This window comes from Salmo salar, chromosome ssa17, assembly GCF_905237065.1.
Source record: "Salmo salar chromosome ssa17, Ssal_v3.1, whole genome shotgun sequence".
In the NCBI taxonomy this organism is placed as follows: domain Eukaryota; kingdom Metazoa; phylum Chordata; class Actinopteri; order Salmoniformes; family Salmonidae; genus Salmo; species Salmo salar.
Window position 1 is genome coordinate 70,061,149 of NC_059458.1, and position 18,468 is coordinate 70,079,616.

An 18,468-nucleotide genomic window follows, 5' to 3' on the forward strand; every position below is an offset into this window, starting at 1 on the left:
TTTCTTCAAAAAACTAAAAATACAAAAAACAACCACATCTTCCATGTTGCTTGGTAACATAACTGCTGTAAATACTGTAACACCCACAAGGTCACCACGAGTCCTAAGGGCTTTTCCTGTGTCACATCTTGTTTTCTGTTCCTGCTTCTGCTTCATTCTCTGAAGATAGAGGTTGAGGGAGGAGCTAGAGGAACGTTGGATTGACATTGTTGTCTGGTCACGTCTGCTGCTGTGCCCCCCCCCCTGCTCTTGTGGGCCTTGTTGTCACAGCTCTGGCCCCTCTATAGTAGCTGTGTAAATGTTTTGAGTATAAGCCCATGGTCACGGTAGATGGTAGTGCTTAAAATCCCCCCAAAAAAGAGGTTGTCTCCGACTGAGCATAAACAAGTTATTTCTCTCTCCAAATGTAAACATATTGTCCATTTTTTGGTTACGTTGGTCAACGTTCGCCGCCTAACCAATAATGCATGACCTTTCCCATTTTAGACTGGACTGGTTCTTTCTCAGGGTCTTTCCAGGTTGAAGTCCAGTCCAGAGTGTTAAGTCGGTCTGGATATTCTAGCCACCTTGTCGCTCCACTAATAGACAATCAGTGGAACATTGCGGGGGCTGCTGTACTGTGTGCAGGAGGCTCCTGGAATGTCTGTGTCCTCTCCTCTGCGGAATGGAATTTCAGCATCCCGCAAATAACCAAGGCTGTCCCTTCCCAAATGAACCTTCTTTCCTGAGACCCAGATGAAGGGCTTTGTGATGTGTTCTGAGTGTATTAACTGTTCTCTACCAGGGAGTGTGTCTGTGTGAACTCAACTGGTCTCTTTCAGACTGGCTGACCTGCAGTTGCAGACATTGATTGTATTAACTGATGTTTCTTCAGAGGCTTTGAGACTAGGGAGTAGTGTCTTGACCATGTTTTAATTTCAATTTCTCTCTTTGGTTATAAGCCACATCTCCCTACTAAATGATGAACCCTCTCTTTCCAGGTGCTTCGCTGATGAGAACGCTTAACATTTAGGATTTATTTGATGTACTTTTTATTTCAATATTCCTCTTTCATAGCCAGTGTGTAGTGTCCACTGTTTCCCCCCCCCCCAAAAATGAAGCCAAAAAGCACCTGAATCTTACTGACTCCAACCATATTCCTCCTTAGATTCTGTGAAATGTGTCATGGGCTATACTCAAAGGTTTACTACTGTTGAACACAAGGTAGCACTGCTCTGCATGGGTTCAGTCTCTATAGTCCGTTTGAGTGTTTCTTGTGCTGTTGCGTATCTAGCTATATATAAGCTTTACACCTGCTTGGCTGCTGCAGTTTTGGTTTTCTCCACAACAATATCAGTGACTGACCCTCCTCACCTCCCTCACCCTGAGCATGACCAAAACAAGTAACCTGTCTGTGTCCAAGCTTCTGTCCTCTATGGATGTGTTCTCATCCAGAACATTGCCCCAGAACATGTCTCCATTTTTCTTGCATTTTGAATAACTTGGACTGAGGGTTGGAGCTGGATTTGTTGAATGGTTTGTTGAATGCCGAGAGGAGTTTTCTTGAGGTGTGAAAGCCGACGGTAAGAGACATGTCCCACGACCCATTAACTTTTGACTGGTTTCTTCCACCACTGACTGCTCAGTCTCAGTCCGAGGAAAGATGGTAACAAAAGTGATCAGGGTTTGACGACACACCGATTGACTGTAGCCTCCGGGACTAGTCCTCACTGCATACTTGCACGTCTTGTTGAGAATTTCACAACAAAATCAATGGTGTTTTTTCATGTCCCCCATCCCAAACTCACCGCAATTGACCCATTTTTTATATTTTTTGTGTGTCCATGGTTTGAACTACAATTGAAAATGCAAAATGTATATGTGTGCATGATTTTATGTTGAGACTGACTGTGTCCCCCTTACCCTCCCTCCCCCAACAGATTCGGGTGGTGAATGCATTCCGCAGTTCCCTGTCCCCCTATGAGGGGCTGGAGAAGCCAGAGTCACGCAGCTCCATCCACAACTTCATGACCCACCCAGAGTTCAGGATAGAGGACTCGGAGCCCTCCATCCCCCTCATCGACGACACCGACGCCGAGGACGATGCCCCCACCAAGCGCAACTCCGCCTCCCCCCGCAACGCCACGCCTACCCCTCCTTCCCCGTCACTCTCGCCGACGCCCTCGCCCAACCAGAACAATAATGCAGTGGATAGCGGCAACAACCACCTCTACGTGGAGGGCAACAAGGCAACAGGGACCCCCTCGGCCCCAGGGAGCCCCTTACACAGCCTGGAGACCTCCCTCTGATTCTGAGCCAGCCTCCCCAACCCTCAGCCACTACTACTACCACCACAGCCACTTTTCTACCCACGACGAGGAGAGGAGTTCACCTCTGAGGAAGAGGGGAGATGGCAGAGGAGAAGAGGAAAGAAGAGGTAGAAGGGAGAGCGGATAGTCTTCTGTAAGCTTCGAGCTTGTGCTGGACTGAAACGAGCAAACATTCTCGAATATAGGGTTTGGTTTAGATTTTTTTAATTTAATTAGAAATGATTATTTTTGTTAAAAATACCCCTCTGGCAACGCGAGGGCTTCTTTTGTCTCCACCCCTCCCTCATTGATAACTTTTAGGTTGTTCTTGGTGCAAGAGGGGTGAATATAGACTCAGATTGAAAGTGACCTGTTTTTTTATTCATATTATTTTAATGAGGGGGGGGGTCCTCCTCCTGGCTTGAAGATCAGCTGTAAGAAATGAAAGATGACCTTTAGCTTCTCTTTATCTGAATGGTGTTGTATATTTATGTATTAGGGCCTTGCTCATTCAGAAACTTTTTTTCTGCTCCATTGGCTGTTAATATTTTTAATTATTTATGTTTTTGGAAAAAGCAGGTCTGTTTACAAAGTTTGTAGATACTTTTTTTTTCTGTTTGTAGACGAAAGAGCTTCCTGACGTACGATGCAGAAAAATGAGGGACAGAGTAAAACATTGAATAAGAGGACTATTTCAGATACTGCTGTATTTTCAGGAAAAAAAGGGTGTTTCTATTGAAACTTAACTATTTTTGCCTGCAATTTTTATTTGTTATATATTTGTAGATAAATAGAAACCTTCTAGCCAAACAGATAAACACTAAGGCTTGTATAGCGAAGAGGTCCATTGGGGGGTGGAGAGTTTCAACAGGAGAGGGAAGGAGTAAGAACCACCAGGGACTATTCATTCACATTTCTATAAATATTTACTACGTTCATTGCTTTAGCAGTTTCAATGTTCCGTTTTTCTCGTTGACAGGGAAGCTCAAAAGTCCTGTTCGTCATTTAATTGTGGGTTAAGGGGAGGGGTATTAAAATCCTAGTCATTTTTTTTCACGTTTAAGAGTTCATAAAGGGAGTTTGGCAGTTGGTCATCACATTGAGAATCAGTTCTGTTTTTTCTTGTCTTTTTTTTCACTCAGCAAAACTTCAGTCCCTGCCAATGTACAATATTGACATTTGTTTACTCAGGCATAGAAAAGGGTTGAATTGAAAACGGATTCTATAAATTAAGAAAACATTTTAACTTCACATTTTTGGTCTTTAGGTAGTAAAATGTTGTATTGGTAAAAATAAAAGCAAGTGGATTATTTTCATATTTCATTCAATTATTTTCATTTATTTTTATGAAAACTTAAATTTCCCCCAATTTATGGTTTGTTCACATTTGAAAAATCAACCCCCCCCCAATAAGACTCCTTTTACAGTCATAAATGTTGCTGCATTTGATTTGTTTGTAGAATATTTTTGACACCTGATATACTGGAAAAAGTTAAGAATTGACAAAATTTTTGAACAATAAAAAAACTAGGCATACACTGGTAACTGCACAGGGGGTACTTTGTTTCATAACACCTCCCTTGGGAACATTTTTATACAGACAACATACAAATTGTACCTTTGTATTTTTATGGAAACGCAGACGATAACTTTCAACCTACTGAACCAGAGTTTTGGGGTTTGACACAAATTACACATTGGAACATTTGGGGTGGGGGTGGGGCACTCACTAAAAAGGGTTGTGATTGGTTCTGATAAGAATATTTTTCTCAGGGTGGCAAATGGTATGAAATAGAGACTAGGCTTTTATATAGGCCTGTGGTCAAAATACTAACACATTTTTTAATGTTGTGAAGTAGCTTATCAGCCATGTTGGGTGGTTTTTGTTTCGGCAGCAGGGTGCAGATTCTGACTGTTAAATCCCTCACCTGTTTAGACCTCTCACCCAAACGTAGCTGGGTGTAGGGGGCCAAGAGGGGGGGAAAGGGATATGTTCAGTAGTTGCTCAATGACAATTATATTTTGGGAATGAGTTGCTTGTTTTACAAATAAAAAAGCAGCTTGAAATTGCAAAAATGTAAAATGGGAAGAAAAAAGAATCCATATGTTTTTGTTCTGTAGATTCTTCCTATAATGGGAATGAATGTTTATCCATCTGTTTTATGGATTATTATTTTTTTTATCTTAACATTTGGAAATAAAAACTACTTCATGTCTTTTCTTGAGTAATTTAAATGATTATCGTGATTGGATTTACATTTGAAACTTGTCGAGTAATGTGTATGGTTTTTAAAAATAAAAAATTCATATTTAGCCTAAATACAGCCATGTTTTTCATTTATCATGCGTAACAGGCCACCTTAAAGGACAAGTGCACTTAAAAATTAAAAAATCCTAATCTGTATTTTGGATGAAAATGGCTCATAAATAGCCTGTGCATGCGCACATGGAAAAGTATTGCTCAAATCCAACAAAATGGAATAGAAGGTTGCTGATGAACTTTGAAATGACACATTTTCATGTGTGATGTGTAAGACGTGGATCACTGAGAGCTTTGCCGTTTCCAAAATGACTTATTTGGGATTTGGATCCTTTGTTCATGTTTTATCTGTGCTCCTGCGACTGAATGAGGTCTGTCTCTGGTGGGATATGTTTCTCAAATTGAAGTGAAATTGCACCAAAAAAAAGTAATTGGGAACTTCTATAACATGTCGTTAACATCTAAAATGCATATTTGGTTAAAAAAAAACATTTAAATATACTTGTCCTTTTAATAATAATATGATTCTTATAGTGAAACACCCGTTCTGTCAGATGTCTGCTTAGTGCTTTAGTTGTGTTACACTGCCATCTAGTGATGAGTCTGGGTGGGTTTGAAAGATACGCGGAAACAAATCATCCGCCACTAACAATTCGTCCACTGGATGGCTGCAGATTCGGTTATTTCCTCATAACATGGAGAAGAAAAATATAGGATATTTTAATTATTTATGCCACATTCGCCTTGTCTCATTTGAATAATCAGCCAGGGATATTGATTATGGCACTGATAATCAGTAAGGTAACTTACGTTCCCTCTGGACTACAGTTCCATTGATTCATGCTATGAGTAGCCTTCCCTAGTGTAATTTTTTTGTAATAGTCATATTCAAATCAGTATATGGTTTGTTACATGAAAGTGGACATTTGGAACGGGTGGCATGTATCATTGGCATGCTTATTGGACATCCACACCGACAGATGGCTCCTGAAGATTTAGCGCTTAGCTCCCTGGCAATCCTCCATGCTACACTACAAAATAATACAATTCCCATGCAATTCCCCGACCCAGCGCTAATGCAGTGCACTGAGCCAAGGTTCGAAACCTACCCAGGTGACCCGGACGCACTGAGCACATAGGAATGACAGAACCGCGACTCGGCTGTAGGTAAGTACAGCACTGACAGTGCCCCGGGTGGAAGTGTTATTTTAGTGTTAAGAAGTGACACATTTCCAAGAGGTAGGCTAATGCTTTATTTTTAAAACAGAATGATAGCATAGCCTATTGTTGCAAGGAGACCGCGACGTTAACATGTAGCCCACTATTTTGACGATATTCCAAAGTCTAGTTTTGTCGACTATGTTGCTTCAAGAATTTATGAATAGACAGTAAGTAGCGGGGTGTCACATGACATTATCACACAATAGGTCTGGCACTTGTAGACCATTCATGTGAAAGGGTGATAGTAGCCTAAATTAAATGTCGTGCCGTGACCCCAGTGTTGTCTTCATCCGTATATTCCAGAGTGCGGAATGCGAGACCAGCCCTACTACCAAATGAAAGATGAGGGAATGGTGGCTTCTTGTGGGCTTGCTGTGCATTCCTCTGCTGGCGGTCTACCTGCACATCCCTCCTCCCCAGCTGTCTCCAGCCCTCCTGACCTGGCGCTCTGCCGGAGCATTCTTCACTTTCAGGAGCAACAATATATTCTACAGAGGTAAGATTTGGCATCAGTAAGAGTAGAATGAAGGGATAGGGTGTATTCTCATTTGATTCAGATTATATATGTCTAAACATCATACATTTGAAATTGAACTTGCTTATGAATCCATCTCCCTGTCCACCTGATAGTGGTGCACTGTACTGATCTTTAAAGACTAATTGAATGTGTCATTGCACTTTATGGCAGCGAGGTGTGGGGTCCACTTGCAAAAACAAGATTTCCCCCAATGGGACAAACACCCCATTGAAACCTGAATGCAGAGTTCTGTAAGATTCACCTACATGTCCAGAGGAAAACTCCAAACAATGCACACAGGGCAGAATTAGGCCAATATTCACCTATAATACAAACTAAAAACAAGAGCAATTAAGTTTTGGAAGCATCTAAAATACAGTGACCCCCTCTCATATTATCAAGCCCTGCAATGCCAAGAGTCCCCTCATCCAGCTGGTCCTGGGGCTGAGGTCACAAACCTGTTCTACTAACACACTGAAGCCTCAGGACCCTCATCCAGCTGGTCCTGGGGCTGAGTTCACAAACCTGTTCTACTAACACACTGAAGCCTCAGGACCAGAACATCCAATCAGAATAAACCAAATTACAACAGTCAAAACTACATTACTTATTGGGAAACACAAAGCACAAAACAATATGCAGTGCTACCTGGCCCTAAATCGACAGTACACCGCAGCAAACTATTTGGCCATGGTTACTGATCAAAACCTTAGAAAAACCTTGACAAAGTACAGGCTCAGTGAGCACAGCCTTGCCATTTAGAAGGGTAGACACAGGAAAACCTGGCTCCCTGTAGAGGAAAGGCTGTGCAACCACTGCACCACAGCAAAACCCGAGACAGAGCTGCATTTCCTGACAAAATGTCAAAAATATATAACAATATGAGTGTAATTACGCCAAATTTGAAACCCTTTTTCAAAGACCTCTCTGATGAGAAAAGGCTACCCATTCTGTTGGGGGAGGACGCAGAGAGCTGTGGGTTGGCAGCGCACTACATTGCTGCCTGACATAAAATGAGGGACAGTGTCTGACAGACCAACCAACCTACACATGTCCTCTATGCCATTGTTATTGTTCAATATATGGTTATTTTGACCCTTGATTATTGTTGTTACGTTGACAGTATTTTGATTATGTTAATATTGTAAATCTCCAAAGTAAGCTTTGGCAATATGTACTTTGTTAAGTCATGCCAATAAAGCACATTTAATTGACAGGAGCGGGGAAAGCATTTATTTTCACCTGTCCAGTTGTCACATGAATGTGGGTGGAATAAAGAAACAGAGCTTTATTAGCATCTCATTACATTAGAGATGCAGATTACTGTAGTCATCAGTACAGGGAACAGTCTGGACTGCTACAAGTTGGAGCCCATGTTTAGATCAGTCATCATTTGCACTTTACAAAGGCAAGTTCCAAGCACCAGTTTTATCCCTTTGACCTATGTAACATATTTTCATGGTACGTGATAAACAATGGGTATGCTTTACTTTTTCCTCTACCAGAGACCTATGGTGCTGTAGGCAGCTCTGATGTGGTCATTCTCCTCCATGGCTTCCCTACCTCCAGCCTGGACTGGTACAAGCTAAGCTGATAAGAGAAAAGGGGCTTTTCTATAAAATGTTATGCACAGATCAATTGGTTTGCTGGGATAATTCTTATTCCACACCCTCTCAGATGGTATTTTTGTAAGTCGCTCTGGATAAGAGCGTCTGCTAAATGACATAAATGTAAATTGTGAACAGAGCCATGTTCAATAGGGCACACCGTAGCAAATTGTTTTGCAACCGGACATGAAAACAAGCATCCCTTTTTGGACAAGTTCAGGTAGTACCCAGGTTCATGTTATTTTTATGTGCCTTATGAACATGACCCAGGTATCTGGACAGGTGTCTGAATGCCAGGTGTGTTTGTCTTACAGATATGGAGACACTGTGGCCCTGGAACTGCGCTACAGGTGAGCTCAGCACTGCTGCACGAAGTAGAATGAAGTTGCCCCTAAACACTGAGCTTGTCCGTTTGTATTTCCCCCACTAATGGTCAAGGTTGGGCTTGGAAGCCAATCCTGGAGGAACCCTCATCACTGAAAGCACTCTAACATAACAGGGCTGCATCTCAATAGTCTAGTGATTTCCCTTCCTTTACCCAACAACACAGGAAAGGTGAAATATGGTGGATGCTATAGAGCTGATCCCATCTTTGGATCTCACAGGAGTGACCACAACAGGACTGGACACTTGACCATCAACAGCCTCTGTCTGGCCAATGGAGGTAGAGTACAGTTTCAGACCTTTTCCTGATTGGCTACAGGTAGCACAAACCATACTTAAGTAAAATGTACCATTTAAATGGACAAAGCAAGCCAGACAAACATTTGAAAGTAATTTATTCAAAGTTGTAGAGCATCATAGCCAAATGATATCAGGATCCAGGTTAATACAGAGCTGCTGAGCCAGGAATAGAAAAATAAAACGTATTAAAGCTGCAACACATCTGAAAGATGTAACAACCATACCTAGTAGCCATGTAGTGACCGTACTGATGGTACCCAGACAAATACACCCTGGGAAGACTCCAACCAGACACCACCCTTAGCCTGGGAAGAACTGTGGTTGTAGCCAACAAGAAACATGGATTATTCATGAAGTTGCGTCAATAATAAATCATTAACATAAACCAGAAGATATCAGAACCTTACTGCTGCTTCCTGGTTGTTCTGCTCATGCCAAGGAATCTTGATAGAGCCGGGGGCCCGATGGTGCAGTAAAGGGTCTTCTCCACCCTGGAAAGACTTCTCACCAGGCTCTGGGAGGCTTCAGGCTCTTCCTGAACCTGCTGGTTTCTGCTGGAGCTGACACGAGCTAGTCGGTATGGAATGAGAGTAGAGCCTTCAGTCTCAGGAGGAGAGGGGGGCAGCATATGCTTGTCGGTGTCGCTCCGACTAGTGCCGTGCTCGAAGAGGGTGGAGAAAGACAGTCCTATAAACTGGGGAAGGAACAAACTAAATGTTAACTTCAGATAAAAATAAGACTTACAAAAACAATTCAAGCAAACAGTACTTTAATGTTGCTCTTACCTTGTTGATAAGGAGAGCAATGAACAGCTCAACAAAGCAAGGAGGCACCTGCAGACAGAGGTTGAACGTTAAACAACATGCTCAACGTGATGAAAGTAACATTGCTCTTGCCACCATCTTACCCTGAGCCAGTACTAGCAGCCATGATATCCAATGAACAGTGCTGGTGAAGTGAGGAGAAAAGACTTGAGAGTATTTATATGTTGTGTGTAGCGGACAACCTGTAACCAATCAGAGCCTGATTAGACAACGATGGGCAGCTGGTGTAAACTCACCTGTCTTGTCCGATTATTATTTTATTTTTTACTAAGACTGCATTTACACAGGCAGCCCAATTCGCTATTTTTCCCCCACTAAATCCTGCACACCCTGCTTCTCACCAGTACCAGAGTTGTTCACCCTTGGTTTAACCCCTCATTCAAATCAGTGATTCTCTGTTCTTACAAATTCCTCTACTCCGAGTGATACACACTATACCGCAATAGTTTCCTATGGGTTAGTGCTATCCGGAATCCTTGATGTCCCTACCCTAAACTCTTACCCCCTCAAACTCAACTCTGGACCTCAAAGCCAGTTCCACTGTATTTTTTCATTGTTCCCCTAAACCCCTACCATTTTAAACGCCGCAAGGACCACTTCATATGTGTACAAAGTAGATTACCGGTCAACAACTTCATGAGAAAGTGACACATTGCTTTGATAGCCTTTGTAATACTGTTAACTTGCCATGTTTGGTTATTAAATATTTTATGTAACCAGATAAAAAAATTCTTGAACAGGCATATTCCCAGAAACACACCATCCCAGATTCCTTCAGAAGGTTAGTCAACATTTACTGTGGATATTCTGGATTATCTGACTGTTCTCTGGGCATTATGACTGCTTATTGTTGTTCTGTTGGATGATCGCCATGCTGTCTCCCACACAGCTCCTCAAGGACTCCAGCTTCCTCTCTCCAGACCCGTCTCACCAACTACACGGTGTTCTCTATAGGGTACCTGCCTGTGTTCTCATATACTGTATACGTTTCCTCCTACTGTACACAGCTCTTGAATCTTTAACGTGGACACAGAAGAGACACATGAGCTCAAACTAACAGGGTTACAGCAAGGGGCTCAGTCATTGATATATTTTTTCATTGTGTATTTTGAATTATCTGCAGTCAAATACATTACCTTTACATGCACAGTCATACCTCAATATTAAAGTTACAAGTTATGGCAGTAGGCAGATTATGCAATAGTCATGTAAACACTTTACTCTGTTTATTATAATCTGACAACGCTCTGTGTTTATGAACGCCCAGAGCGCACTCTGGCACTCCAGATGGAATTTACGAACACACCCAAAGTGTCTATTTACTGTGTGTTCGTAAATTCACTCAGAGTGCGCTAGTAAATTCAGAGCATTGTCAGATTGTCCGTTAGTAAATTCAGAGCCACACTGGACGCTCTGGCGGAGGAGGAGGGTTGATCCGAGCGTTCTGACCTCACAACGGCAGTCAAGCACCCAAGCTAACTGGCTAAAGTTAGCTAGCTACATCCAGACATAAACGAGAGAACACCTCACTCTGACCATTTTACTCGCCCTTGCAGAGCTGGTTTAGCTGTTTTCATGTTATCCAGAGCATTGATGACTGTGATGCTGGCAACAATTTAATAACCCTTTTTTTTGCCGACATTTACTGGCACCGGCCATATTCAGTAGGTGTTGAGCGTTTGTAAATGCATCAATTATTCTGCGCTCTGGCACACAGACGAGAGCGCTCTGAAATCGACGTAGACAGCTAGAGTGAATTTAACTGCCAATAATGCATATTTCAAAACTAACGTAACGTTGATTTCCATCACAGGCATATAACTTAGCTTAGGCAGGCTTGGGGCTGGGAAAGTCGAGGAACTGATTTCAAGAGAGAATACTGTTGTGTAGAACGAATGAGACGATTCATTATTTAACTCCTCACGTTCGTAAGCTAACATAACTGTTTAGAGTAGGCATGTACGGTGGTTCCTGTAGGAACAAAGGTTAATCAAAAGGAACACACAATAATTCACACGGGCACATAGGGAACATAGCACAAACAACTGTTTCTTACGTATTGACCATTAAATTGGCATATGCGATGCTGTGTATGTGAATTGAAGCACTCTACTCCCGCACACACATTTTGACGGCGTTTCTCCGTGGTTTCGGCTTCAGAAGTAGTTTTCACATACAAGCTTTACATGCCAAATATGCTTCCCAAAAAGAACGTGGTCGCGGTGATAGAACGTTTATTTTGATTTGCGATTTTCTGCATTTATCAGAGTGCCATCGGGTAACCTGATTTTCGACGTGTCCATGTAAACATGATTCGAGAAATCGTTATTCTTGCAAAGCATGTAAACGTTTGAATCGAACTATTATGTGAATGACTATCCGCAGTAACCGCATTATTGTGTGCATGTAACCCTAATGACATATTTACAGTAAGAACATTGTTGGCAAGTTAACTAGGCACAAGTATCACAGCTGTAATTATGTCCATTCAGCTAAATGATAAACCCTTCAACCAAATAGTCAATATTTGCAGTGTTGACCCTTCTTTTTCAAGACCCAATTTGTAAGTCGCTCTGGATAAGAGCGTCTGCTAAATGACGTAAATGTAAGACCTCTGCAATCTGCCCTGGCATGCTGTCAATTAACTTCTGGGCCACATCCTGACTGATGGCAGCCCATTCTTGCTTAATCAATGCTTGGAGTTTGTCAGATTTTGTGGGTATTTGTTTGTCCACCCGCCTCTTGAAGATAGACCACAAGTTCTCAATGAGATTATATACTGCTCAAAAAAATAAAGGGAACACTTAAACAACACAATGTAACTGCAAGTCAATCACACTTCTGTGAAATCAAACTGTCCACTTAGGAAGCAACACAGATTGACAATAAATTTCACATGCTGTTGTGCAAATGGCATAGACAACAGGTGGAAATTATAGGCAATTAGCAAGACACCCCCAATAAAGGAGTGGTTCGGCAGGTGGTGACCACAAACCACTTCTCAGTTCTTATGCTTCCTGGCTGATGTTTTGGTCACTTTTGAATGCTGGCGGTGCTTTCACTCTAGTGGTAGCATGAGACGGAGTCTACAACCCACACAAGTGGCTCAGGTAGTGCAGCGCATCCAGGATGGCATATCAATGCGAGCTGTGGCAAGAAGGTTTGCTGTGTCTGTCAGCGTAGTGTCCAGAGCATGGAGGCGCTACCAGGAGACAGGCCAGTACATCAGGAGACGTGGAGGAGGCCGTAGGAGGGCAACAACCCAGCAGCAGGACTGCTACCTCCACCTTTGTGCAAGGAGGAGCAGGAGGGGCACTGCCAGAGCCCTGCAAAATTACCTCCAGCAGGCCACAAATGTGCATGTGTCTGCTCAAACGGTCAGAAACAGACTCCATGAGGGTGGTATGAGGGCCCGACGTCCACAGGTGGGGGTTGTGCTTACATCCCAACACCGTGCAGGACGTTTGGCATTTGCCAGAGAACACCAAGATTGGCAAATTCGCCACTGGCGCCCTGTGCTCTTCACAGATGAAGCAGGTTCACACTGAGCACATGTGACAGACGTGACAGAGTCTGGAGACGCCGTGGAGAACGTTCTGCTGCCTGCAACATCCTCCAGCATGACCGGTTTGGCGGTGGGTCAGTCATGATGTGGGGTGGCATTTCTTTGTGGGGCCGCACAGCCCTCCATGTGCTCGCCAGAGGTAGCCTGACTGCCATTAGGTACCGAGATGAGATCCTCAGACCCCTTGTGAGACCATATGCTGGTGCGGTTGGCCCTGGGTTCCTCCTAATGCAAGACAATGCTAGACCTCATGTGGCTGGAGTGTGTCAGCAGTTCCTGCAAGAGGAAGGCATTGATGCTATGGACTGGCCCGCCTGTTCCCCAGACCTGAATCCAATTGAGCACATCTGGGACATCATGTCTCGCTCCATCCACCAACGCCACGTTGCACCACAGACTGTCCAGGAGTTGGCGGATGCTTTAGTCCAGGTCTGGGAGGAGATCCCTCAGGAGACCATCCGCCACCTCATCAGGAGCATGCCCAGGTGTTGTAGGGAGGTCATACAGGCACGTGGAGGCCACACACACTACTGAGCCTCATTTTGACTTGTTTTAAGGACATTACATCAAAGTTGGATCAGCCTGTAGTGTGGTTTTCCACTTTAATTTTGAGTGTGACTCCAAATCCAGACCTCCATGGGTTGATAAATTGGATTTCCATTGATTATTTTTGTGTGATTTTGTTGTCAGCACATTCAACTATGTAAAGAAAAAAGGTTTTAATAAGATTATTTATTTCATTCAGATCTAGGATGTTGGTTAAGTGTTCCCTTTATTTTTTTGAGCAGTGTAGTCTGGGGAGTTTCCTGGCCATTGACCCAAAATATTTTTTGTTTGTTCCCCGAGCCACTTAGTTATCACTTTTGCCATATGGCAAGGTGCTCCATCATGCTGGAAAAGGCATTGTTCGTCACCAAACTGTTCCTGGGTGGTTGGGAGAAGTTGCTCTCGGAGGATGTGTTGGTACCATTCTTTATTCATGGCTGTGTTCTTAGGCAAAATTGTGAGTGAGCCCACTCCCTTGGCTGAGAAGCAACCCCACACATGAATGGTCTCAGGATGCTTTACTGTTGGCATGACACAGGACTGATGGTAACGCTCACCTTGTCTTCTCCGGACAAGCTTTTTTCCGGATGCCCCAAACAATCGGAAAGGGGATTCATCAGAGAAAATTACTTTACCCCAGTCCTCAGCAGTCCAATCCCTGTACCTTTTGCAGAATATCAGTCTGTCCCTGATGTTTTTCCTGGAGAGAAGTGGCTTCTTTGCTGCCCTTCTTGACACCAGGCCATCCTCCAAAAGTCTTCGCCTCACTGTGCATGCAGATGCACTCACACCTGCCTGCTGCCATTCCTGAGCAAGTTCTGTAGGTGGTGCCCCGATCCCGCAGCTGAATCAACTTTAGGAGATGGTCCTGGCGCTTGCTGGACTTTCTTGGGCGCCCTGAAGCCTTCTCCACAACAATTGAACCGCTCTCCTTGAAGTTCTTGATGATCCGATATATGGTTGATTTAGGTGCAATCTTACTGGCAGCAATATCCTTGCCTGTGAAGCCTTTTTGTGCAAAGCAATGATGACGGCACGTGTTTCCTTGCAGGTAACCATGGTTGACAGAGGAAGAACAATGATTCCAAGCACCACCCTCCTTTTGAAGCTTCCAGTCTGTTATTCGAACTCAATCAGCATGACAGAGTGATCTGCAGCCTTGTCCTCATCAACAGTCACACCTGTGTTAATGAGAGAATCACTGACATGATGTCAGCTGGTCCTTTTGTGGCAGGGCTGAAATGCAGTGGAAATGTTTTGGGGGATTCAGTTCATTTGCATGGCAAAGAGGGACTTTGCAATTAATTGCAATTCATCTGATCACTCTTCATAACATTCTGGAGTATATGCAAATTGCCATCATACAAACTGAAGCAGCAGACTTTGAAAATTAATATTTGTGTCAAAAAATGACAAACCTATTTTAATCGCACTTTGAAACAACAAAATGTGTAAATAGTCAAGGACTGTGAATCCTTTCTGAAGGTACTGTACTGACAGAAGGGCAATGGCAGGAAGTTAAGATAATGTACTGTCTGTCATTCATTCAGCTCCATCACTGCTGTTGATGTTGATTTCCTGCAATAGGTTGGTTTGTGCCTACTATGAAACTGCACAAAAACAAGTTACAGTGCCATGTCAGTTAGTACACTGAAGTTCTGAATGCCGTTGTACAGTGACTGTAAACGGTAAAACTCCCCTCTGGTTTAGACTATGAGGTGACCAGCGAGTCAGTCAGTGAGGCTAAGCTACTTAGCGCAGACTAATACCTCCCAGGAGTTTATTAGCCCATCTTTGCCCCATTAAGGTTAGCTGGTAGTGGCGTGATCGGTGTGATCCACACCTCCCTCCCTCCCTACTACACATGGTCCCCATCCCCATAGAATCCTGTTCAACATCTCACTGCGAAGCGTTTCGGTCTGTCATCACTAGATGCATTATAACATTTGATTGTTATGAGAAGGCATGTGGATTTAGTTAGATGCTAATTGACTAGCCTGTCATTGGAAGGCTAAAAAATAATTTCAGAACAAGTTCATGGAATCCCACTCCTCCACGTCATTACTCTACCTCCTTGTCTTTCAGTTCATATGATCTGTGGACCCCTGGATCCAGTCAACCCTCACCCCCAATTCATCTTCCTTTACCAGTAAGTGCACCTCTTCCGTAGTCTTATCCTATTGACATGCATTCAGTTATTTAAGATGTTAGTGAGTTTCATTCACATGCACTGGGTCATTGCCATTCACTTGCATTGGGTAGTTACATTTGTGAGTGTAGGAATATTCAATGAGTTTTGCTAGGGCTGAGATTGCATGGTAAATGCTGTCTTTCCATATGAAGAGCTGTAGTATCATGTACAACCACATGATGGGGGTGTTTACGGTGAGTGTCTGAGGCACAATGTACTCCTGTTTTTTCCTGTCTCAAATAAGGGAAAGGGGGATACCTAGTCAGTTGTACTACTGAAGGCATTCAACTGAAATAGGATCTAATGTTTCATCGACGTCTAAAACGTGATATTCATTTAGTACAATACACTTTCTATGGTGTGTCGGGCACTTTTTTTGTCGTAAGGTACATAAGGTAGTACCTCTAATCTTGTTGTTGGAGCACAAGCCTGTGCATTCCTTTAATGTCTTTAAAAATACCAGAAAGGGTATTCAAGCTCTACAGACAGCAAGTATATTGTAGAAGTATTTTTGGGCTCAAAGCTCAGTCCATAGGTTGTGTAGAAGATTTAGATGCACTATTGTAAAGTGGTTGTTCCACTGGATATTATAGGTGAATGCACCAATTTGTAAGTCGCTCTGGATAAGAGCGTCTGCTAAATGACTAAAATGTAAAATGTAAATGTAGAATGTTAAATGCACTCTTCTTTGTCAGAGCAGTTTATCTTACTAACAGTAATTGTCACTGCCTTGTATCGCCATGGTCATGGGTTCAAATCCCATTCAATGTCATTTTTAACATGAACCTACTCTCTTCAGATGTCTACCTTTTTAAATGTTTCCTAGTTAGTGTGAAGGGGTCTGTGGCGCTGGTGGATGCTCCCTGCCTCACACAGATGAGGTCGCTGGTTGGAATCCCAGTCCCGGCTCTGGATTGAAGAGGACCACCCTTCATCTCTGAGATGGGGTTTCGAAGAGGAGGCATGGTCCCTGTATTCAGAGATATAAATGCAGATGGTTATGCAATAATTCACCAGAAACACCATGGTTAAATCTTGAAAAAATATATTTAGTCTTTGCTTCTGGTTGCCTTGAACTCTACTCAATTCTCCCCTCTCGGTTGCTACCTTCCTCCACCACCATACTTGAACTGGTCCGTGTCAGTTGCTGGAGTTTCAGCTGGTTGGATTGGAGCCCACGACCTCTCCACTGAGAGGCAGATGTCTTTCTCTCCTTCAACATAAGGTTGTAGTCCGAAAAAAAGTATGTTCTTTGTACCTGTCAGTCTTCTGACAGCCTCTGTGCCACAGGAGGATATATTGAGGCTATAACCTTAGCTACAGAACCATTCGGGTTTTGAACCATTATCTTGCTCTGCAAGCCACTGCAGGATTTAAAAAAATAAATATATATATACTTTTTTTTTTACTTTAAAGTTACTCAACATTCAATCCAAAGCATCAGAGAGGGAAAAGAGACTTGAACCTTACTTGTGAATCAAGAAAATGCACCACCATTGGCCGTGAGTTGTGTGGGATTTGTAGACTGATGTAAGGCACCACAATTATGCAGAACTAAAGGGAAGAATTGAACCCCCGTCTGACCAGAACGAGAAAGTGTAGGCTAAATGTCCCTCAAATTGAAAATCATTACAGAAAATGATTTCTATCAGCTTAATGGCGCTGTAGCGAGATCTCACATTCCAGTGTTTGGAATTATAAACAAAGCTGCATGGAATTTCTCTAAATGTGACTCCATGCAGCCAATGGCAATGTGCGCTTTAGGTATAATGCTAGGAGCCGCTTGTGTTTGACATCTCTAATGCAATTCCACCACTATGCGGATGTTGGCTAAACCAGAAGTGATTGATTAGAGCCCCGAGACAAATGCTTAAATTCTGTATATACAGTAGTAGTAGAAGTATTTGGGTTTCTGTATATATCCCCCATCATTCATTTGGGTATTACAGAATGCAAGTATTCCTTTTGTATGAATAAGTCCTCTTGTCCCTCCCAACCCGATGTTGTCATTGTCCTTCAGGAAACTGGTGCAGAGGTCTACTGTGTCGGTTCTGGATGAACACATCAGCCATTATCCCCAGCTGGAGGACCCTGCTGGCTTCCTCACCGCCTACTTCAGCTTCATCAACGCCTTCTGAGCCAACGCACCAGAATAAGACCATCTGAACTTCTGCGAGCCTAACCTGTGTCATGTTCATTTGGGCTCACAACGGGAAGGTTAAAACATTTTGCAATAGGAAAACAAAAATATGCATTTATTGGAGTTCAGCCCTGTTTCAGTGTTTTCTTCCATTTGGTGCCTAAACACAAATGTTCACATCTCCCATTGTGAACATCTCCCAAAAAGTTGTGAAGATTCAGCCCTGACAGGGTCGGTGGTGAAAAACCTCAAACCTGGATGAGAACTGTGCACATTGAATCATAGCTGATATGACACACAGTAATCTTGAATCCATTCCTGGACTGTCATCAAAGCGCCAAGCCAAGTTCGACAGATACGGTCTCCTGCTACTCAGTATGAACAAAATGACAGTACTACATGGATCAACTACTGCTATAGGGACATGGGTGATCTTTCATGCTTCCAGTAGATTTCCTAAGGTAATCTCATCTTTGGGGTCCAATCTATTTGTTTATGACAAATTTATATAATTTGTAAGGTTGAAGAGCATTTGTAACAGGTTGCAACCCAAGGAAAATTGTTTTGATATGATTTCTACATTCTGGATGGAAGAAATAAAATGAGTTTTCCATAAAGCTTGTAA

General features: G+C 42.9%; 2 protein-coding genes and 1 long non-coding RNA gene across 14 annotated transcripts in view; 2 read left to right on the top strand and 1 right to left on the bottom strand.

Annotated features, from left to right (window-relative positions):
• The window catches only part of LOC106609600 (plasma membrane calcium-transporting ATPase 1), a 58,777-nt gene extending 54,273 nt beyond the window's left edge, over positions 1-4,504 (top strand). For 6 of the 7 annotated variants that reach the window (XM_045700050.1, XM_045700051.1, XM_045700049.1 and 3 more), the window contains one exon: positions 1,920-4,504. In XM_045700050.1, coding sequence (XP_045556006.1) covers positions 1,920-2,288 — 369 coding nt within the window. In that variant the 3' untranslated portion in view covers positions 2,289-4,504. The remainder of the gene's footprint in view (positions 1-1,919) is intronic. The other variant, XM_045700056.1, reaches the window with a different exon arrangement.
• A 718-nt stretch (positions 4,505-5,222) lies between these two features.
• LOC106576148 (mesoderm-specific transcript homolog protein) lies at positions 5,223-18,460 on the top strand. 6 transcript variants are annotated; one of them, XR_001321897.2, is made up of 8 exons: positions 5,223-5,715; positions 6,073-6,265; positions 8,208-8,243; positions 8,444-8,557; positions 10,142-10,182; positions 10,291-10,356; positions 15,598-15,661; positions 17,724-18,460. XR_001321897.2 is itself a non-coding variant. In XM_014153064.2 (6 exons), the coding sequence occupies exons 2-6, from the start codon at positions 6,112-6,114 to the stop codon at positions 17,839-17,841; spliced, it is 486 nt and encodes a 161-aa protein (XP_014008539.1). In that variant the 5' UTR covers positions 5,316-5,715; positions 6,073-6,111; the 3' UTR covers positions 17,842-18,460. The 6 variants fall into 6 exon arrangements, 4 of the variants coding, with proteins under 4 accessions (XP_014008539.1, XP_014008542.1, XP_014008540.1 ...); XR_001321898.2 differs by lacking the exon at positions 10,291-10,356 and having other exon boundaries at positions 5,235-5,715; XM_014153064.2 differs by lacking the exons at positions 10,142-10,182; positions 10,291-10,356 and having other exon boundaries at positions 5,316-5,715.
• Positions 9,190-9,610, bottom strand: LOC106576149 (uncharacterized). The gene is made up of 3 exons (XR_001321899.2): positions 9,485-9,610; positions 9,363-9,410; positions 9,190-9,271 (listed from the first exon to the last, which is right to left on the bottom strand). It is a non-coding gene; the product is annotated as an uncharacterized lncRNA (long non-coding RNA).
• Positions 18,461-18,468: the final 8 nt, after the last annotated feature.

What these genes read in the sequence shown, in the direction of transcription:
- LOC106576148 (XM_014153064.2), top strand. Translation starts at nt 6,112, where the DNA reads ATGAGGGAATGGTGGCTTCTTGTGGGCTTGCTGTGCATTCCTCTGCTG. An exon ending in CAACAATATATTCTACAGAG is followed by an intron (nt 6,266 to 8,207) that starts GTAAGATTTGGC and finishes TTTGTCTTACAG; the next exon opens with ATATGGAGACACTGTGGCCC. An exon ending in GCCCTGGAACTGCGCTACAG is followed by an intron (nt 8,244 to 8,443) that starts GTGAGCTCAGCA and finishes CCAACAACACAG; the next exon opens with GAAAGGTGAAATATGGTGGA.